This window comes from Mustela nigripes, chromosome 13, assembly GCF_022355385.1.
Source record: "Mustela nigripes isolate SB6536 chromosome 13, MUSNIG.SB6536, whole genome shotgun sequence".
Taxonomy (NCBI): domain Eukaryota; kingdom Metazoa; phylum Chordata; class Mammalia; order Carnivora; family Mustelidae; genus Mustela; species Mustela nigripes.
Window position 1 is genome coordinate 142,354,803 of NC_081569.1, and position 23,025 is coordinate 142,377,827.

The 23,025-nt window shown below is 42.7% G+C and overlaps 1 protein-coding gene across 1 annotated transcript in view; it reads left to right on the forward strand.

Moving 5' to 3' along the window:
- The first annotated feature begins 509 nt into the window (after window positions 1–509).
- Window positions 510–23,025, forward strand: part of RCOR1 (REST corepressor 1) — a 122,116-nt gene continuing 99,600 nt past the window's right edge. Inside the window, exons 1-2 of the mRNA XM_059374035.1 lie at window positions 510–872; window positions 957–1,016. Coding sequence (XP_059230018.1) covers window positions 566–872; window positions 957–1,016 — 367 coding nt within the window. The 5' untranslated portion in view covers window positions 510–565. The remainder of the gene's footprint in view (window positions 873–956; window positions 1,017–23,025) is intronic.

Sequence of the window (23,025 nt, forward strand, 5' to 3'; positions counted from 1 at the left end):
TGCCTAGAGAGATGGATCATGGGGCGGAGAGCGATTGCAAACCTCAAACCACGTACGGCGGGCGATACGCGTCAACCGAACCTGACCAACGGAAGCCCGGAGCCTCCCCCTCCGCGCGCTCCCGCCCCCGTCTCTGACAGACGGGAGAGCCGAGCCAACCGCGCTGCCGCTCGCCCTCCGAATCCCGCAGAAGCCAATGGGAGTCCGCGGGGGGCGGAGCCAGCCCGCTTCGGGTTGGGCTGCGCGCGGCTTCCCCCCCGGCTCGCCCCAGGCCCCGCCCCCGCCCCCCCGCCCGCTCGCGGCTCCCGGAGTAGTTAGTGCCAGTGAAGTGCGGGCGGCGATGAGAGCGAAAGTTGCGCTCGGCTCGGCGCTGGGGGTCTGAGGCGGCGCCGCGCTCCGCCCGCCAGGCCACCCCCGGCCTCGACTCGCGCCCGCGGGCTTCCAGCGCGCCCGCCCAGCCCCGCGCCCGCCCGCGCTCCCCCCCCCCCCCCCCCCCCCCGGCCCGGCGCCCCCTCCTCAGGAGCCGCGGGGCCCCGCCGCTCGCGCCCGGCCCCGGCCCCCGCCGATGCCGGCCATGGTGGAGAAGGGCCCCGAGGTCTCAGGGAAGCGGAGAGGGAGGAACAACGCGGCCAGCGCGGCCGCCTCGGCCGCCGCCGCCTCGGCCGCCTCCGCCTCGGCCGCCTCCGCCGCCGCCGCCTCGGCCGCCGCCTCCGCCTCGACCGCCTCCGCCTCCGCCTCGGCCGCCGCCTCGGCCGCCGCCGCCCCCAGCAATGGGCAGAATAAAAGTTTGGCGGCGGCGGCGCCCAACGGCAACAGCAGCAGCAACTCCTGGGAGGAAGGCAGCTCGGGCTCGTCCAGCGACGAGGAGCACGGTAGGTGGCAGCCGCCCCGCGCCGCCCCCGCGCCGTCCCCGCGCCGCGCGCCCGCGCTGACCGCCCTGCTCTGCTTCCCGGCAGGTGGCGGCGGCATGCGGGTCGGACCCCAGTACCAGGCGGTGGTGCCCGACTTCGACCCCGGTGAGTAGCGGCCCCGCGCCCCGCGCCCCGAGGGGGCGGGGGCCGTCGGGCAACTTTTCTTTTTGTGTGTGTGAGTGTCGGGCCTGCCGTCGGCGGGAGCCCGGCGGGGCGGGCGCCGCGAGGGGAGCGCGCCGGGGACCGAGGCCCGAGCCGCCCCCGGCCCGGTCGCCGCCGCGGGTCCGCTGCGGCCCCGGGGGGAGCGCGGGCGGCGTCGGCGCGGCCGCCCCTGGCCTGGGGGCTCGGGCGGGCCGCGGGTCCCGGGCCGGGGGTCGGGGGTCGGGGGTCGGGGTGGCGGCGCCGGAGAGTTCGCGTGCCGCGGGAGCCGCCGACCCGTCCCGTCCCGCCGGATGGCGCGGCACCGGCCTTTCGCGGCCCCTGCGGCCCCCCGCGCTCCGGCCGCCCGCACTCCCCGCGCGGCCCGCGGGGGACTGGACAAGCGACCCCGCACGCCAGCTCGGGAGCGGGCTTCCCCGAGGGCGCCTGCCCGGGAACTGCGGCTCGCTCGCGGCCGGCTGCTTTGGGGACCGGTTTGTCCATGTCCGTGTGCCTTTTCCGTTCCGCTTTCCTTGAGGGAGGGGGCGTGAGAGGACCCAGCCTCAGGGCGGGCGGCCGGAGGTCGAGGCCGCCTCCGCGAAACCCTCCAGCCCCGGGGGGGCATTTACTTTCCTCGCCGACTTCTGCGTGGAAGCAGTTGAGAGTGGCCGCAGGAAAACCTCTAATCAGACAAAGGAATTCGTCAGATTTTAGTGCGTGAGGTTCTAGCCGGGCCCCGAGCGAGGCTGCTCGTGGAGACGGCCGGCGCGGAAGACGCCGGGAAGGACGTGGGTTTTCTTCACAAGTAAGATTCGGGGAGAATCCCGCAGACTGGAGCTGGCAGCTCTGGCCGGAGGGCTTGCGAGCCGGACGGTACCCGTGCGGGGTCTGCCACGAGTTTCTTTGAGAAATAAATGCGCACACGCTTTTCCTGGGAAACAGGACTGCGGAGAATTGTCAGGATCCAGTCCTGGGGAAAGGAGCTTGCTCTTGAGCTGTTCTGAAGGCACTAAACTCTGGGTGTTCTTTGAAGTGAGAACACGGGCAGCCCTGAGTGAGCTGCTGGGCGCTCTGGAGAGAAATGACCTTGCCCATATCTGCCTTCTAAATCTTAGTCCGTTCATTGAAATCTCTTAAGTTTATTTAGCCTAACACCCAGGTTTGTATTCCCTTTAAATTCGGGTTAGTCTTTTTGATAGTTTCCCCTTCCCCCACGTCTTCCTTTTTTGGTAGTGACTTCTCGTTTACGAGAGTGACAGGATGGGGCTGGGACCAGGCTTTTCTCTGTAGGCAAGCCTCCTCCGTTCCTTGGTTGGCCACCAGGGGAAGCATACTGTTTTTTGGTTACAGTTGACCCTATCTTCATTTTGTAGGTCAAGTCCATCTGGGTTTTAATATACAGGACATAAAGCAAAGGTTGTCACCAAGTTTCCCACACATATTTAAAAAAATCAACTGGCTTAGATCTTTTCATAAGTTGGTGGATTTTTAGTATGGGTCAGTTACATTACTTTTGAAACCTTTACTTAAATACTTTGGGTGTGACTAAGGAAAAGGGCATATATGATGGCAGCAACAGGAATTGGTTTTCTGACATTCTTCTGTTTTTCTTTGTTTAAGATTTTTTTATTTGACAGAGATCACAAGTAGGCAGAGAGGCAGGCAGAGAGGGGGAGAGGAGGACAGGATGCTCACTGACCAGAGAGCCCGATGCGGGGCTCAGGGCCTGATCCTAGGACCCTGGGATCATGACCTGAGCCGAAGGCAGAGGCTCTAATCCACTGAGCCACCCAGGTGCCCCTCTGACGGTCTTCTAAATATGGATATCTACTCTTGAATTGTTAGTACTGATCCTGACTTCTTCGGGTTGGTTCTCTTTGAAATGGCAGATGTAGTAGGATCATATTTTGAGCTGCCCTTGTATTTTTTTTTTTTTTTAAAGATTTTATTTATTTATTTGACAGAGAGAGATCACAAGTAGGCAGAGAGGCAGGCAGAGAGAGAGAGGAGGAAGCAGGCTCCCTGCTGAGCAGAGAGCCCGATGCAGGACTAGATCCCAGGACCCTGAGATCATGACCTGAGCCGAAGGCAGCGGCTTAACCCACTGAGCCACCCAGGTGCCCCTGCCCTTGTATTTTTGATGGAATAGGTACAACCATAAAAATGCTAGAGACCTGCCATTCTGAAAAGTAAAACGTTGTAAATGTTCTGCATAGTCTTACCGCCGGTTGATTGGGGTTTGGTATCAATATTTAAAAATTTCCTATTTTGTGTTGTTTTAATCTGGAAAGGAATCTAACTGATAAAAAATTTTAAGCCCTGTTTTGCCAGTCTGAGCATTGGGACACATTCATAGTTATGTTTGGAAATTATGGGGCCTTATTGTTTCCTAGTGAATTTTTTTTTTTTTTTAAGATTTTATTTATTTGACAGAGAGAGATCACAAGTAGGCAGAGAGGCAGGCAGAGAGAGAGAGAGGAGGAAGAAGGCTCCCTGCAGAGCAGAGAGCCCGATGAATTTTTTTTTTTTAAGGTATGTTCTTATATAGAATTTAATATCTAAGGAAGGCGAGACTTCCATTTCTGATTAGAAATGGTACACCATGTTTGTTTCATGGCAAAAAAATTTTTTTTAGGTCTTTAGGCTGAAAGGTTCTTTCTGTGAGACAAGCTAGGAATAATGCAGAATTGAGATTGTGATCGTTAGTGCTTGTTGTTTCTCCTTGCCTGGGTTTTGAATGCTTTTTTTTTTTTAACCAGAATTTGAAGAAGTGAGTGTGAAACTCCTCAGGAAGCCTTTTGTTCGTTCAGTTCGTTCTTTCTTTCTTTCTTTCTTTCTTTCTTTCTTTCTTTCTTTCTTTTAAAAACCATCTTGGTAAAGATGTGTGAGTGGAAGAAGTTGATTTTAATTTTTTTTAAAGTCAGATTTTATTTATCTGTGGTATCCCAGCTAGACCCTATTTAGCTTTAAAAGCGAGTGGTTGAAACTAGGAACACCTGACATTCCCTGTATAGTCCAAGGAAGATCCCCTTCTGTCATTCCGTAGGGATAGTCACATTTACTTGATAGAGCACTGTAGTCCTAAAATGCTGATTCAGTTCTTTGCATCAGATAAGGATGCAGACTACCTTTGTGGACTGTGGTGTAACTTGGCAATTAAAATGATAGGAAAAGTTTCATCAATTAGTTTTAAAAACAAAGACCGTCATGTAGTTCTACATCTTAAACTTAGGCTTTGTTTCCATGTACGGCATCCAGACCGTCTTTCCATACCCCGTGCTATAGGGTATGCTGAGTTGTCATTGGTTTCTTTTAGAATTTAGTAATCATATAATAGAGTAAGAGGGAGGCATGTTTATTGTCTTATTTCTGGTTTGTTATTTCCTGCACTTGCAAAGCATAAATTAATTTGAAATGAGTAGTGTTTTTCTGTTAAAGATGTGAATGTTTCCATAATCTTACCAGTAAGCATGCAAAGGAAGGAATCTATAGCCCATATATATATGCCTATATAGCTACGTACCTCTCTATATATTTTTATAGCCTATGTATTTCTGTCATTGTTTGGTGCTTTTCCTCTTTGTTTTCTTCTAGCTGGAGAAACACAGTGACAGGATGTAAAGGTTGACTCAAGTTCTTTGTTTCCTGAAGCATGGGTTACTATATCAACTTTTATCCTGAGTTAGTTTTCAGTATCACAGTTTACTGATATTAAAACTGAGACTTACAGAAGAGGAAATTGTTAATGTAAATACTTTTGAGATAATGGTCCTTTAAAAAAGCAACTTACGTTTGGAACATTGAATCCAGTTTAATGGGATTTGAAAATTTGGGTTGTCATTGGCTTAACTGTCACTTCAGAATTGATTTCTACTAGTAAAATGTGTTCTGCTTTGATGAGGAATAATTTTACTGACCAGAGGGTCTTGATCGGCTTTTCATTTTTTTTTACTGGTGGTTCTGTGTTCCTCTTTGAACACATTATTTTCTATACTTCAGTTTCACTGTAAAAATCAGTTTGTTTTTTTTTTAAGATTTTATTTATTTATTTGACAGGCAGAGATCACAAGTAGGCAGAGAGGCAGGCTGAGAGAGAGGAGCAAGCAGGCTCCTCGCTGAGCAGAGAGCCCGATGCGGGGCTCGATCCCAGGACCCTGGGATGATGACCTGAGCCGAAGGCAGAGTCTTTAACCCGCTGAGCCACCCAAGCACCCCGTAAAAAGCAGTTTTATAAGTATTCTAAAATTCACAAGTTAGAGTGAATGTTTTGTGATTTAAACATACTTTGAGGCAGTGTTCACCCAACCCTGAGAGGTTAGCATAAAGATAAATCCTGTGAGATCAGCTTTGTCAAGTTGTGTGGTAAGGACACACCTAGAACTGGTTGTGTGGAGATGGAATTCCCTAGATCTGTGCCTAAGCAGGTGCTGAAGGTAGAGCTGGTCACGTTATCCCCAGGAACCTGTTTTCTCAGTCATAAATCAGGGGTTGTTTGCATCACAGATAGTCCGTGATTACGTCAGTTACAGTCCTCTCTGTAATTTTTTTTTTGAGATTTATTTATTTGAGAGAGAACATGAGTGTGAGAGTGGGGGTTGGGGCAGAAGGAGAGGGAGAGAAGCACACTGCTGGGTGAGTGTGGAGCCCAAAGACCCTGAGATCACTACCTGAGCCAGAACAAGAGTCAGAGCCTTGACTGACTGTGCCACCGAGGCACAGCCTTCTTTGTAATTTCATGTTTCTTTCAGAAGCAGTGTAGAATAGATTGAGAGAGCCTGGGCTGTGAGAATCCTCAGACTTGGATTCGGGTCCTGGTAGTGCCTCTTGCCACCTGTGTGTGTTGACCCGGGCAAGTTACTTCACTTTTGTCTTCATCTGTAAAGCAGGTAATAGAACTTCTTAACTTATACATGTAAAATGCCTAGCACAGTGCCTGGCACACAGAGTGCTAAGTAAACATTTTTTCCTATCCTTATTCTAATTATCATTCATGTAACCTAAATTGCCAAGTAGTGGTCCTTGCATCACCTGCATTATTGATAGGGAAGCCTGGGTTATAATGAAGCCATTAATTTGAACATAAGTCATGCGTTGAGATATTTGAAGATGATTGCTCTTAAGTCACATTTACTTGATACAGCTTAGTTATATACCCTTTCCTGGAAGACGGAGGAGTCCAAAACATTTTATATACCAGAAAAGAATACTGAGGACTAGAGAACATAGGTAAAGATCTTCAGATCAAGCTTCTAGATAGTAATAGACAGCTTGAATCCCTCCCTGGGCCAGGGGAAGTACACATTAACTAGGTTTTGAGTCAGGGAGTTTCTGCTCTAAATGTTGAGGTTCTTATCTTTAAGTTAATGCTTTCAAGGTGGAGTTCTACCACAGTACTCCCTTCCACAGATGGTGACTGTGATTCAAAGGTTAGCTGGTTGAGACCGACCAGAACATAGTTGTTCTAAAATCAGTGTTAAGGGGTGCCTGCGTGGCTCATCGGTTAAGTATCTGACTTTGGCTTGAGTCATGATCTCAGGGTCCTGGGATCAAGTCTCCACAACAGGCTCCCTACTTGTGCTCTTCCTCTCTCTCTCAAGTAAATAAAGAAAATCTTAAACAAACAAACAAAACCAATGTTAACTTGTACTGAAGAAATTCAGGCTTACTTTTAGAAAGTCATTTTCCTTGTCATTATAAGTTTCTGTAGGGCAGTTTAATTGAAAAAATCTTAAGTCTTTGGAGATGATACATTAAGATTCTATCCAAGTTACTGTATTTTCCCAGGTTGTCTTTTTATATTTTCTTTTTTGCTGCATAGATTTTTGTAATCAGTTTATGGTTTAGCTCTCATTTTTCTTCTGAGTTTTTCCTCAGAGTTTCCCTGCATAATGTAAAAAGAAACAGGCTTTGGGGCACCTGGGTGTAGCAGTGTAGAATAGATTGAGAGAGCCTGGGCTGTGAGAATCCTCAGACTTGGGTTAAGCCTCTGCCTTCGGCTCAGGTCATGGTCTTAGGGTCCTGGGATCTCAGGGACCCTGCTTCCTCCTCTCTCTCTGCTTGCCTCTCTGCCTACTTGTGATCTCTCTGTCAAATAAATAAAGTCTTTGGGGAAAAAAATAAAAACAAAATAGGCTTTTATATGTCCCCTACTCTAATGGAAAACAGTGATCTTTGCTAAGGTGTATGTAAGTTTGTATTTGTATTAAAAACAGGACTTGAAATCACTTTCTGGGGGAGGAAATCACTGTAGTAATGTACTAGAAGTCTGAATAAGGTAGATTGGGGATTGAATGCTGATTCAGTGATTTGGACAGAATTAATTCCTCCCACAGCTTTAAATAGCAATTGTGGAAAGTGTTTGTGACCCTAGAAATGATAGGGTTATAGTTGTAATATAACAGTTTCTTCTGTGTTTTGAATGTTTTATTAATACATCTTATCTAATGTCTATTTGAGTTTTATGGTTTCTCTGTTGATTTTTATTATGCATTTTAAAAAATATTTTTAAGTAATCTCTATATCTGACGTAGGGCTTGAGTTTACAACACAGAGATCAAGAGTCACGTACCTCACAGTTGAGCCATCCAGACCCCCCTGCCTTGATGATTTTTTTTGAACGGAGTATTTTAAAGTTGGTTAAAGGTGGCAAAAAGTGTTCTAAAATGTTTGAGAGAAATATTTTAGGATAACATTAAAATGTCATTTATTTTTAAGATTTTATTTGAGCGAGAAAGAGAGCGCCCACTGGCTGGGGCGTGTGGCAGAGGGAGAAGCAGACTCCCCGCTGAGCAGAGAACCCAATGTGAAGATCAATCCTGGGACCCCGAAATCATGACCTGAGCCAAAAACAGACGCTTAATTGACTGAGCCACCCAGACGCCCTCCAGGCTCCCCTTAACATCTCATTTATTTTTTTATTTTTTATTTTTTAAAATAAGTCCTTAACTTTATTATTATTATTATTTTTTAAAGATTTTATTTATTTGACAGATGGAGATCACAGAGAAGCTGGCAGAGAGAGAGGAAGCAGGCTCCTTGCTGAGCAGAGAGCCCAATGCAGGGCTCGATCCCAGGACCCTGGGATCACGACCTGAACCGAAGGCAGAGGCTTTAACCCACTGAGCCACCCAGGCACCCCCTAACATCTCATTTAAATGACGTTTTAATGGAGTGCCTGGGTGGCCCCTCCCCACTGCTTGCGCACACTCTCTCTCAAATAAATAAAATCTTAAAAAAAAAAAAAATGAGGGATGCCTGAGTGGTTCAGTTGGTAAAGCGTCTGCTTCAGCTCAGGTCATGATCCTGGGGTCCTGGGATCAAGTCCAGCATAGGGCTCCTTGTCAGGAGAGAGCCTGCTTCTCCCTCTCCCTCTGCCTGCCGCCTCCCCTGCTTGTGCTCTTTGTCTCTCTCTCTCTGACAAATGGTTAAAAAAGTAAATAAAAATAAAGTAAATGAGGTGTTAACAAGATTTAACAATATGTCCTGAAACTCTTATTTTTCAAATTAGTTACATTCTTTAAAGATGTGGATCTTAATGAAAATTGAACACCAGACATAATTTTTGAAGTTTCTAGATTTTTTTCTCCATCAGAGGAACAAGAGTGAAAATTGTAATGCCCATGTAATCCAACCTTCCTCTGTCCTAGATGAGGAACGTAAGAGCTAGAGAGATAAAATGCCTTATGTTTATCTCTCTTTCAATATGTAATCATTGAAAGTGTCACAAGGTTGACTTGAGGCCATATGAGGCCAAACTTCAAACTTGGGTTATTTTAGATGTTGTCGAGTCTTGTTACTAGGTACAATAATTGGGAACAATAATATGAGTTCAGAATTTGAGAATGAGACGTAAGAATTTTAACAGTTTAAAAATTGAAGTAGCTGGATAGTTATTATGCATAATTTGAATATCTTTGAGTATTACCATTGGATAGGATAGAATTGTAATGATAGAGTTACTTAAAAAAGTAAACATTCAGATAGAACAGCAAGGAATGTATGTACCCACCACTGTGATTAATACTTGATATTAGGCTGTATTTGTGTCAGGCGCAGCTGAAGGCTAATTCTTTCACTTCCTCCATAATCTGAAGTTGATCTATATTTTTCCTGTGATTGTTCATTTGCATCCTCTGAGAAGCAGATGCCAGGACGGGATTAGATGTGCAGGAGATTCATAGCGGTAACTGCCTGTGAAGGATAGAGAGGAGAGGAAGGTTAGGTGGCAAAGGCCTTCAAATGGGTATCGGTGTGACACCCTTGAAGGAAGACAGAAGGCAGGATGATTTGTGGTTGGATCCTAAAGTTGGAGTGAAGCTTGGAGAAAGTCTCAGCCAGAGAAGATTGTTGGTTAGAGGACTCCGTAGGGCAGGAGTGGCCCGCTCGAGGATGCTTGCTGTGTTCAGTCATGGGCTTGGCGCTGGTGTGAATGCTGCAGTGGATCCCAAAGGTGCCAGGCGGATGGGACTGCCAGCTAATTAAACATCTCCCAGCACTTTCTCCCTTGAAGAGAAATCTGAGTGCCATGCTCAAGGCCTTCAGAATTCCCATGTATGTTTTTGTATTTTAATACATACTTATGTATGACTAACAATATGTTTTGTTATGTGAGAGTCTTTTTGTAAATGAAATTATTTTGTATATTCGTTTGCTTTGATGCTTCCCAAACAAGTTCATGTCCACTAATGAGGCACAGGAGTTCCGTTTTCACCCAACTAGCACTGGACTGTTAGATTTACTGACTTTTTTGCAGTGCTGTCCTTTTGTGGTTTTATGTTGGCATTTTCATTTCTTTTCTTTTTTTTTTTTTTTTTAAAGATTTTATTTGAGAGAGAGAGAGAGCATGTGAGCATGCAAGTGGGGGGTGGTGGCAGAGGGAGAGGGAGAAGCAGACTGCTCGCTGAGCAGGGAGCCCCCATGTGGGGCTTGATCCCAGGACCCTTAGATCATGACCTGAGTCTGAGGCAGACAGTTAATCAACTGAGCCACCCAGGCATCCCTTTGTCATTTTTCTAATTACTGGTGAGATTAAACGTCTTTTTATATGTTTTTTGACTGCTTGGATTCCTCCTATGAATATGCCCTTTGCTGTTTTTCTGTAGGGTGTTGGTCTTACTGATTTGTATGAGTTCTTTATTTATTTGGATACTAAATCCTTTGTTAGGCTTGCATATATAGAGTTTTTGTTTTCTCTTTAGCATGTGGGGGTATTAATTGAGTTTTTTTGATTAGGAAGGAATAAAAATAATATCCCTAATGGGACATATTTCTGCTTAAAGCCTGGCCTTGGAATGTAGCCCCTGTAGTATTCATCACTAGGGTTCTTGATCTGTGAGAGGAATGTTACTGAGAACTGTCATCTTTCTTTTGTTTTGTTTCATTGTCATCTTGGTATACTGAACTATTAGCCCACATTACAGTGCCAGATGACTTGGAAAGCTCTGATTTAATTTCTGTCCAGCATGTAGTTAAAGCTGCAGCATGTTAGAGGTTAAAGTTAATGACTTTAGTTCCTGTAATGGTTGGTTAGTTTCTTACAAATAGTTAAGGTGCTAAAATTCATCTGTCTGATGGATTTGCCCCTACTTTTGAGGGAATGGGTGAGTTTGTTGGTGGGGAGGTAAAACTTGTCATCATTAACAGAAAACCTTCAAAGGATTGCTCTTTCAGTGCCAGGTCAAGGTGTGCTTACTATGGTCCAGTCTGGTTTGGATACTTTGTTAAGTAACTGAACACACAGTCACAACAATCATATAAAGTTGTTCTCTCAGTTTTCTAGATGAGGAAACAAAGGCTTATTCTGGCTTAACCGAATAACTTGCCTAAGGTAGCGCATTCGAAGGTGCCATTAGTTGTAAGATGTGCCGTTATTTTATATATCACCAAGAAAGGGAAAACTCTAAGACACCATTAACTGTGAAGTTGCAGTTAGATTTCAGCTTAATATACTTCAGGGAGAGTCAGCCAGAAATCCTTTTTAAGACAGACACTTGGGTAGGAGTAGTGCTGTGTTGGGTCTGTTGATTAGTTGCTTCCATGTGCTCCAGGTGTTCTGGAGTTTTAGGTTTAGGATTGCCAGAATCCGTTTTATGTCCAGTTACATTCCTCTTTGGTCCGGCAGTGAAGATACAGATTGGTTTGGTCGATTGGCACAAACTGGATGAGTTGCTTTACTCCTGCATGTATGTTGAAATATAGTCGTCTTTGGAGCTTAAAATACAATTGTAGGGTTTTTTTTGAGGGGAGTGGTTTCTTATGATTGTATGATTTAAGGTTATAATGGTTGGTGTTATGTTGGCTACCCCTTAGTTTAACAGATAAGAATATAATATTTATGGGCGCCTGGGTGGCTCAGTGGGTTAAAGCCTCTGCTTTCGGCTCAGGTCATGATCCCAGGGTCCTGGAATCAAGCCCCGCATCGGGCTCTCTGCTTGGCAGGGAGCCTGCTTCCTCCTCTCTCTCTGCCTGCCTCTCTGCCTACTTGTGATCTCTGTCTGTCAAATAAATAAAATCTTTTTAAAAATGTGTAATATTTAAATATTGTTTATCCCATCCTCTTGTCCATTTTTCCACAGGTTCACATTGAACTTGAGCTGGGGAGTGAATTTAAGAACCATGTCTTGGATAGTATGTGAAATGATAAAATATCTGAGAGAATAATCTAATTAATTAATTATTGAGAGAGTATTTTTATTTATTTATTTTTAAGTTTTTTTGTGAAGGTGCTACCATTTTTTTTAAAAAAAAGATTTTATTTATTTATTTGACAGAGATCACAAGTAGGCAGAGAGGCAGGCAGAGAGAGAGAGAGAGAGAGAGAGAGAGAGAGAGAGAAGCAGGCCCCCTGCTGAGCAGAGAGCCCGATGCAGGGCTCGATCCCAGGACTCCAGGATCATGACCTGAGCCAAAGGCAGAGGCTTAACCCACTGAGCCACCCAGGTGCCCCTTGAGAGAGTATTTTTAAAAACCTTTGATTTTACCTGTACCAGCTATCTGGTTAGTATTTGTTCAGCAACTAATTTCCCTTTCTTGCATATTATTCCCATCTTTCCTCCCCTACCCCCCCCCCCCCAAACTAACCCTGCCTCTCATTCCAAAGTATATATTTCTTGGTGTCATTAGTTAATTTGGTTTTATTTTTCAGAGACCAGGGTATAAAGGCAATTGCAATCCTTTTTCTGATCAACTCAAATGTGAGCTGTGTCATGTTTGATTTTATCATAGTGTAATTTAACTAAGGACCAAATTGCCTAAGGACTAATTGTTGTCTGCCGAGAACCTCAAGGATTCCTTCGTATTAAAGTGAAGCTGTTTAAGTAGTCTTTGCTCCTAAAGTTTAGCTGTGATATCATCTTTTCCATTTTCATCTGTTGGCCAGGAAACACTACCTGATGGCCTATATCTGAAAAGGTTAATTAAAATTTCGAGGTTAGCTAAACATTAATATTTACCTGAATGTAGGGCATTTCTCTGTTGTCTCACACACACACGTGCACTCTCTCACTTCAGGTTCCGTTCCTTCTTTACCTCTAGTGGCATGGAAGCTCTTGGACTTGGGGCTTGTTCTGCTTTCAAATTTAGCATGGACGTAGGGAGACCAGGATAGTAGAGAGTAGAATAAGGAATTAGTGTGGTCTTAATACTGTCCGAGTTTTCTGGGAGCTAGTGCTTCCGTGTACTTCTGCTTTTCTAGAGTGCAGTAGGATAGTTTTTAGAATCACCAGTTCAGGTTTAAGTATTTTAAGGCTCATTTGCTAACTTGTCACAGCTGAATGTGATTCTGAACCATGTGCTTGGTTTGGCTGACTTTCCTTGAATAGGCATTTTGTAATGGACATTTAATAACTAAGCATCAAGTTCAGTTACTGAAGAAGTGAAAACCCAAGGAAAAATGAACTTTTAAATTGATGGTAAAAGCTGACTTCCCTCATTTTCCATGCTTTTCTTACAGTGAATCTGTATAAATTAGAGGTGTACATCTTGCTTAGAAACGTTAAAATTTTTTTCTCAAGGTGAGATTCATGTGACTAAAATTAGCCATTTTAAAGGGAACGATTTATTGGCATTTCGTACATTCATTAATACATTGTGCAACCACCACCCTGTCTAGTTCCAAAATATTTTTATCTCCCTAAAAGTTGATCTCATCCCCACTAGGTGGTTACTTCTCACTCCCCACAGCCCCCAGTACACTGCTGATAGTATACGGAGAGTATGTATCCGGACAGTATTGTGAGACGTGGTGCAGTGGGGTCCCCTCATTCCTCCTGTGGTGGAGGGCAGGGGAATTGAAGGAACCAGGAAGTTTTAGGTGATATGATTCTTTGAGCCAGTCTTTAAAAAATAGTTTTCCAGGGGCTCCTGACAGGCTCAGTCAGTGGAGCATGTGACTCTGGATCTTGAGGTTGTAAGTTCGAGCCCCACATTGGGCATGGGGCTTAAGAAAATAGCTTTTCACTGTTTATGGTCCTTATTAATTTTAAAGTTATTATTTATAAGTTATAAATATTAAAAATTATTTTGAAAGTTCTAATCTTAAACTTTTATCCATATTTTCTTTTTATCTTGAGCTGTGTTGTCCACTACTCTATAAAATAATATAACCACTATATAATATAATCACTACTCTGCAAATATATTTAAATTTAAATTTATTGAAATTAAATAATTTTAAATTTATTAAAATTAAAAATTAATAAAAATTAAATTAATTAAAATTAAATAATAAAATCTAATAAATTTAAATAAAATTAAATTATTATTATTATTTTTTAAGATTTTATTTATTTATTTGACAGAGAGAAATCACAAGTAGTCGGAGAGGCAGGCAGAGAGAGAGAGAGGGAAGCAGGCTCTCTGCGCAGAGAGCCTGATGCGGGACTCGGTCCCAGGACCCTGAGATCATGACCTGAGCCGAAGGCAGCGGCTTAACCCACTGAGCCACCCAGGCGCCCCTAAAATTGCATACTGGCCATTTCAGTCAGTAAAGCATGTGACTCTTGATCTTGGAGTCATGAGTTCCAACCCTCGGGCATATAGTTTATTTAAAACAAAACTAAACTAAACTAAACAAAAAATTCAGTTCTGTCACGCTAGCCCCATTTCAAGTGCTCTATAGCCCTATGTAGTTACTGGTTACCATATTGAACAGTACAGAATAGAATGTTTCTGTTGTCCCAGAAAGTTCTGTGAGAGAGCAGTGACCTAGAGATTGTGATGACTTGAAAGTGTTCTTGTTTTCAATTTTTACAATTAGTTCAGAAGTTTTGCCTCTTTAGTGAAAGTATGTGGTGAAACGGGATTTTGGTGCAACTGTTTGATATTACGATGGTTGTGTTCTGGAGTCTTACAGTGGGGTATTTGTTTAAACAGTGTTATTAAGTAATTCGTAATGAGGTCTCTTGAAAGCAAGTAAAAATGGAAAGCTTAGGAGAGCTTTGTTTTCCAAGGTGGTTATTTAGTACCTAATTAAACCAGAATGATGATTAAGATGTATGGCTATGTTGAAGATAATGTAGGACTTAAAAAATCGGCAGTATGAAGTCTTAGCCTGTCTTCAAAGATTAGGTTTCTAAAAAACAGCCTTATTGAGGTATCATTGACAAACTGTACATATTTAAAATGTACAGTTAGGGCGCCTGGGTGGCTCAGTGGGTTAAGCCGCTGCCTTCGGCTCGGGTCATGATCTCAGGGTCCTGGGATCGAGTCCCGCATCGGGCTCTCTGCTCAGCAGGGAGCCTGCTTCCTCCTCTCTCTGCCTGTTTCTCTGCCTACTTGTGATCTGTCTCTGTCAAAGAAATAAATAAAATTAAAAAAAAATTTAATAAAAAAAAATAAAATAAAATGTACAGTTAGACATATGATAGGCTTATTGAAGTCCCACTGCTTACTGATGCTATGGTCAGTCTTTTGTTTTTCCTTTTGAATACTTTCTATTGCTCTATCTTTATTATTCATTTGCAATGTCTAATCTGCCCTCAATCCCATTTTTCATTTCAGACATTATGGGTTTCATACCTAGACTTTTGATTTGGGTCTTTTTAAAAAAAAATATACATTTCATTGGGGCGCCTGGGTGGCTCAGTTGGTTGAGTGTCCTACACTTGATTTTGGCTAAGGTTGGTCATTGTCTCAGGGTTGTGGGATCGAGCCCTGTGTCAGGCTCCTTATGCAGCATGGAGTCTGCTTGTTCCTTTTCTCTGCTCCTCCTCTTGCTTGCACTCTCTGGGGAGCCTGGGTGCCTCAGTGGGTTGGGCCTCTGCCTTCTGCTCAGGTCATGATCTCAGGGTCCTGGAATTGAGCCCCTCAGCAGGGAGCCTGCTTCCGCCCGGACCCCTGCCTGCTTCTCTGCCTACTTGTGATCTTTCTGTCAGATAAATAAATAAAATCTTTTTAAAAAAATGAGTAGGGGTGCCTGGGTGGCTCAGTGGGTTAAAGCCTCTGCCTTCAGCTCAGGTCATGATCCCAGGATCCTGGGATCGAGTCCTGCATTGGACTCTCTGCTCAGCAGGGAGCCTGCTTCCCTTCCTCTCTCTCTGCCTGCCTCTCTGCCTACTTGTGACCTCTGTCTCTCAAATAAATAAATAAAAACCTTAAAAAAATTACAAAAAAGTAAATAAGTAAAATCTTAAAAAGTGTATAAAATTATATATTTCTTTTTTTTTTTTAAAGATTTTGAGAGAGGGAGAGCTGGGGGGAGGGGCAGAAGGAGGAGGAGAGAGAGAATCTCAAGCAGACTCTGCACTGAGTGTGGGGCTGATGTGGGGCTTGATCTCAGAATCTTGAGATCATGACCTGAGCCAAAATCGAGAGGACACTTAACTGAGTCATCCAGGTGTTCCCGTGTGTGTGTGTGTGTGTGTGTGTATACTTTTTTTGGGCTTCTGCTTAGCATAGTCAGTCTTTCCTTTAATACCTTAGACACATTGAAATACAGTTATAATTGTTTTAATGCTTTTGTCTACTAATTCTATCATCTGCGTCATTTCTGGGTTGGTTTTGATTGATTTTTCTCCTCATTATGGGTTGCCTTTTCCTGCTTCTTTGCTTGTCTGGTAGTTTTTGTTTGGATGCCAGACATTATGAATTTTACTTTGATGGATGCTGGATATTTTTGTATTCCTATAAATATTCTTGAGCTTTTTTTCTGGGACATGGTTAAGTTCCTTAGAAATAGCTTGTTCATTTCAGATCACTTAAATTTTAAGCTTTGGTAGGCAACATCAGAGCAGCATTTCCTCTAGGGCTGATTATTTCCCACTACTGAGTCAAAACTCTTCTGAGTACCCAGTAGTCCATGAATTCTGAGGTTTGCTACTTTGGCTGTTGGGAACAAGAAGTCTTCTTGGCCCTGTGTGAGCTTCATGGATTGTTCCTTTTTATTGTTTTAGGTGGTTTTCCATTCAGAAACCTTAAGTGTTTTCCTTATAGGGATGTGCTAATATGCTCTTCAGTACCCTTCTGAATATCTGAGGGGACACTTTGCAGGTCTCTGGCATCCCAGCTCTGCGCAGCCGTCTCTTTCTTCTGATACTCTTCCCTGCAGACTGCCTTGTTCCTTCAACCCAGAAAGATTGTTTCCCTGAGTCCCCATCCCCATGCTGTCAGTCGGACACTCTCTGCAGGCAATAACCTGGGGCAGTTGTAGGATTTACTTCGTTTCTCATCTCTCCGGACTCACTGTACTTTGTTGCCTGCTGTCCAGTGTCTTGGTTGCTTCATACAGTTGTCCAGGTTTTAGTTGTTCATTATAACAGGGTAAATCGGTTCATGCCACTCTATCTTGGCTAAAAGCAAAAGGCTAGATTTTAAAAATTTTCCTTTTTTTTTTTTTTTTAAAGATTTATTTACTTATTTTCTTAAAGCTAGGCAGAGGGGCACCTGGCTGGCCCAGTCCAAGGAGCCTACAACTCTTGGTCTCCAGCTTGTGAGTTCAAACCCCACTTTGGGTGTAGAGATTGCTTAAGCAAATAAACTTAAAAAAGATAAGCAGAGGAATTAAGTAAATAAAATTCAAAAGGCAAGCAGGGGAATTACACTCCCCCCCTCCCTTTTTAAAAAAGTTTTATTTATTTAATCTCTATACTCAGTGTGGGGCTCAAACTTATGACTCAGAGCCAGGTGGGCACCCTGTTACATTTCCTTTTTGTTGGAAAATATTAATACTTGTTTTATATATTGTCTTCTGCCCCTAACCTATGGTTTCTTCTTAAAGTTGTTATGGCTTTTAAACTTTCCAATATGGATTTTATGTTCATGAAAACATTCTGTAAATAGCATAATAATGCTTTTAGAAAGCATAATGCCAAATTTTGTGTTTTTATATGGCCACTCTTGGTTTCAGTATTTGTAATAAAGGGCTTCTTCTGATATACCTGCTCATTGAAGCTTGATGATTCTGGCCCACAATTTTCCAAAAGAAGATAGTTTTTTAAAATTCACCATTCTTTAGGAAGTAAATTATTTAAAACTTACTACTTCTAATGTATTTTTAAGAAAAGTATGATTTAGGAAATATCTCATTCTTAGACTGTCTTGGACCTCCCTCTTGCTGGAATGTAGTAAAATGAGTATTTATGTGTATTCCTTTTGAAACATAGAATTTTTATTGTTTTCTAGTCATTTTCAGCCAGGTGTCTTCGAGTTTTTTGAACATCTGGCACATTCAAATGCCGTATATTAATGCTAAACTAAATTAGAGTTTTATGGATCAGTTCATGAACTATCATCTTGAGTGGCCACTTGGTGTTCTGCCTGCTTGGAAGCAGGTCAGTTGCCATGGCATGGCCGTTTTGGTACAGCATTGTTAATGGTGCCGAGAAGTTGGGGGTTGGGGATGCAGGCCCCTTACTCTGCAAAAGTAGCTTATAAACGGGGATAGCTGAACTTCTGTTTAGCTTTGCATAGTAAGTTTCTAAGGAATGTTTAAAGAGTTTTATTGCTATAAAATCTTTTAAAATCACACTTCCTGCCTTATTAAGAACAAGTAGCAATAGCAAAGCAGAAGTGTTGATACCAGTGATTTGAAGTGTAGGTTCTACAAACTTTCATGTAGTTGAGACAAAGCTAATAATCATTAGGCATTCTAAAAGCATTCAGCTTTTACCTCAGACTTATTCATTGGTTGGCTGTGTTTAATTGTGAAGGGAAAAAACCAAGAACATGTACAAAATTGGAATTACACTGTGGGAAAGTAAGATGAGATGTGTTCAGGTGGTTTGTTTGTTTGTTTTTTAGTTTTTATCTTTTTAGGAATATGGCTGTGACCCTTTGGACATGTCTGTTGCCTTGCTTTCACACATTCCACTTTTGTACAAGTTTTTAGGAATTCATCACGTGAGAATGTGACGGACTCCTTATACTTTTGCCGACCTAAAAACATTAAATTTTTTCTGTGAGAGGATATTATATGTAGAGTTTCCCTAAATATTAGTAACTTTGCTTTTTCTTTTGGCCGATGAAAATTTGAACATGGAGAAAAAATAGAATATTAATGAACCCTGTTATGTTTAGCAACCATTTAATAAGTGATTTTGTCATATTTTGTTAATTAAAGAGAGTCTTTATGGCTTAAGTTTAGTAAATTTGCTTTTAAGTTGTATTTGCACATTAAAGAAAATAAAGTTTTATATTAGACCTAATTATTTATTGAATGTTTACTATTTTCCATGGTCATAAAATGTCTAGTCTGGTATGATAAATGCCGTGTTATAGGGGCATACCTGTGCTCTGAGAGCCTGTGGGTTGGTGCGACTAGGTGGCCTGGTTGAAATGGGGTGTGGAAGGGGAGGCTTTCCTGCAGTGACCCTTCAGGTGGGTCTGGAAGGGCAGCTGAAGAAACGATGCGCCAGGCTGAGGGAGGCGTGTATTTACATAGAGTCCGATGGGTAGGGAGGGCTTGACTCTTTCTTTCTTCTTCTTCTTCTTTTTTTTTTTTTTTCCTAAGATTTTATTTATTTATTTGACAGAGAAAGACATAGCAAGAGAGGGATCACAGGCTTGGGGAGTGGGAGAGGGGAGAAGCAGGCTTCCCGCAGAGCAGGAAGCCGGATGCAGGACTTGATCCCAGGACTCTGGGATCATGATCTGAGCCCAAGGCAGACCCTTGGCGACTGAGCCACCCCGGCGCCCGAGGGCTTGCACAGGAATCACGAGTAGTTTGATATAATTAAAACTCAGGTAGGTAATCCGTGTTGGAAGGTGAGACAGGAGAAGTAGGTACATACTAATCACAAGGGCCTTTGTGCCAAGCTGAGGAATTTATTTCATTTTTAAATAATAGCTTTATTAAGATGTAATTCACATAACTTTTTGTTTTTAAGATTTTATTTATTTATTTGACAGAGAGAGAGATCACAAGTAGGCAAAGAGGCAGGCAGAGAGAGAGAGAGAGAGAGAGAGAGAGAGAGGAGGAAGCAGGCTCCCCCATGAGCAGGGAGCCCGATATGGAGCTCGATCCCAGGACCCCGAGATCACGACCTGAGCCAAAGGCAGAGTCGTTAACCCACTGAGCCACCCAGGTGCCCCTAATTCACATAACTTTTAAACTGTGCAATTTGGTGGGTTTTCATAGAGTTGTGCAACCATTACCCCTATCTTAATTTCATTTTCATTACCCCAAAAGAAATCCTGTGCTTAATAGCAGTCATTCCCTATTTGGAATTTAAGTGTTGTTTAAATGATTTTCAACAGTCATTAAAGAGTAAGTCTCTTTGATATGCATAAAAATTATACACTTTCCTTCATGTTTATATTATGGAAGCAGTGATATAATATTTTTGTGAAATAATGCATATTGTATTGACCATGTGTTTTATTTTTTATTTTATTTATTTTTAGAGTGGGAGGTGGGAAGGGGTAAAGCGAGGGGTAAAGAATCTTTTTTTTTTTTTTTAAGATTTTATTTATTTATTTGACAGACAGAGATCACAAGTAGGCAGAGAGAGAGGAGGAAGCAGGCTCCCTGCTTGAGCAGAGAGCCCGATGCGGGACTCCATCCCAGGACCCTGGGATCATGACCTGAGTCGAAGGCAGAAGCTTTAACCCACTTAGCCACCCAGGGGCTCCGGGGGGGAAAGAATCTTAAGCAGGCTCTGTTCTCAGCACAAAGCCTGGTTTGGGTCTTGATCCCACAACTATGAGATCATGACCTGAGCCGAAGTCAAGCGTCTGACTCTTAACTGACTGAGCCACCCAGGCACCCTGACCATGTATTTTAAAACCACACTACTGCGTTTTGGAGAATCATTGTTCTTCAGTGAGTACCACTGGAGAATTTTAAGCCAGAGGGTGTTGTGAATGTGAGTGCAGTTTGGAAAGATCATTGGTTGTTGTGTTGAAGAGAGCTTGTATAAGAATGGATTCAGTGAAGATAGAGAATGCTAATCATTCATTCAGAAACTTTTAAGTGAGCATCTACTATTTTTTTCCAGACACTGTTCTAGGCTCTCTGAACAAACTAGATATTCTCAACTCTCATGGAATTAGGTTTTAGTGAGGGGAAAGAAATGAGGATGGATTTGAAGTTCTTAAGCTGTTAGAATAGACTTTGATGGTAGGTTAGATGTGGGGTGCAGGTGACTTCTGGATTTCTGGCTTAGGTGACTGGTTAACTGTTGATGCTGTTCACTGACATCAGAGCTGTAAGAGTTTTGAGATTGAGATGCCTGCACATAATAATTCAGGCAGTATTTATTGGACTGTCATGGACTCGTCTCCTGTCTTTCTAAGTTAGGTCTACGTTGTGTATCTTCTGTGTGTACACCTTGTTACTTAGCTTTATTATGGCACTTCTCCATCTTTAGTTGCTGGCTTTTACATCTTTTCTGCTGCTTGTTGAATGTGGGAACTGTCCATCTCATTTTTGGATCCGTCCTGCAGACCATTTATACTAGCAGGCTCTATGTAATTCTTACTGTCTCTGTTGCTCCCGTCATCATCGGAAACTCCGGGCTCTGCAGTAGCCTTTGGTAAGTCTCCTGCTTCTGTGTATTAAAATGTAAGTCAGTATGTTTCTCTGCCATTTAAAACCTCACAGTGGCCCACATTTGACAGTGGCCTTATAAGACCTACTTAGTCTGGTCTTGCACTACTACTCTGACTTTACCTCCTTCCCTCGTTTCAGATCTTTGCTCAGATGTTGCAGTCTCAATGACACCATCTTGACCTACCTAGCAATCCATCTAGAAGCATATTATCTCTAAAATATGGCTTTCAGACAGTCTAGCTACCTATTGTATGATTCCACCTATAAGACAGTTCTGGAAAAGGCAAAACTATGGTGTGTTTTGTAAAAAGATCAGTGGTTTCTAAGGGGTTAGAGTAGGAACAGGGAAGATTAAGGACAGTGAAACCACTCTGTATGATACAGTAATGATGGGTGCATATCATTATACATCTAAACCCACAGAATGCACACCAAAAGTGAACCCTAAGGTACCCTATGAAGTTGGTTTGATTATGATGTGTCCATGTAGGATCATCTGTCAGTGTCCCACTTGGTGTGTGAGGGGGATGTTGGTAATGGGGGCAGCTCTGCATGTGTGGGAGCAGGCATATGTGGGAAGTCTCTGTACTTTGTCCTCAATTCTGGTTGTAAACCTAAAACTGCTCTATAAAAAAATAGTCTTTAACTATAAAAACAGCAACAACATAAAATCTAACTGCGAATACCAGCATTAAATAAAATTAATATTTATTCTTTAGAGTTAAACCTCCAGTAAACTATTTTAATTTTTAAATTTTTATTTATTTATTTATTTTAAGATCTATTCATTTATTTGCGAGAGAACACACACATGCAAGTGGGGAAAGGGACAGAAGGAGAGAATCTCAAGCAGATTTCCTGCTGAGCGTGGAGCCCAATATGGAGCTTGAGTCCATGACCCATGAGATCAGGACAAGATCATGACGTGAGCTGACACCAGGAGTCAGATGCTTAACCAGCTGAGTCCCCCAGGATCCCCTCCAGTAAACTGTTTTTAAACAGTTGGTTTTTTTGAATCAGGATTCAGGCATGAGCCACATGTTGCATGTTTTAAAAAAGGCTTTGTATAATTGACATTCAATAAACCCATGTTTAAAGTACATGGTTTGATTAGTTTTGACATATATGTACACCTGTAAAATCATCACCACAGAACATACTGATTATGTCTGTCACTTCCAAAACGCCACTTTGTAATCCTCTTACCTGCCACTCTTTGAAGCAACCATTGATCCTCTTTCTGTCATTATTGATCAGTTTGCGTTTTCTAGAGTTTTACAGAAATGCAGTCTTAAATTATGCACTAGTTTGTCTGATATATTACACTGTATAAATATTTAATCATTCACCTTTGATGCACATCTGGGTCATTTCCATTGTTTGGCTATGATAAAACTGCTATGAATATTTGTGTACAAGTCTTGTGTGAGTATATATTCCCTTTTCTCCTGGGTAAAGTACTCAGGAACGGAATCATATAGTAGTTGTGTGTTTATCAGTTTTTTAAGAAGCTGCAAAGTTTTTCCAAGTGGTTTTACGATTTTATGTCCCACCAACAGTGTATAAGAATTCTAGTTGTTCTGCAATCTTGCTGACACTTGACGTGGTCAGTTCTTTTTAATTTTAGACATTCTGACGTGTGTGTAGTGGTATCTGGCTTTACTTCTATTTTTCTAGTGACAAATGATACTGAGTTTTGTTTTTTTATATGCTTATTTGCCATCCCCATATCTTCTTTGGTGAAATAACTTCACTTCCCTTTCTTAGCTCCATGGCCTGGAAATTAAAGCAGTTAGTTGGGACAGTTGGAAGGCTTATCTTGTTTCCCATCTTCAGGGTTCGCTGTCTTTTGTCACTAGTGTGTGTTGTGTGGAATACCGTTGTTTCATACATTTTGTTTGTTCTTTAGGATGTTTCAAGGGTGTGGGTTAGTCTGGTCTCTGTTACTCCATCTTGGTCAAAACGTATACACACTGAATTTTAATATATAGA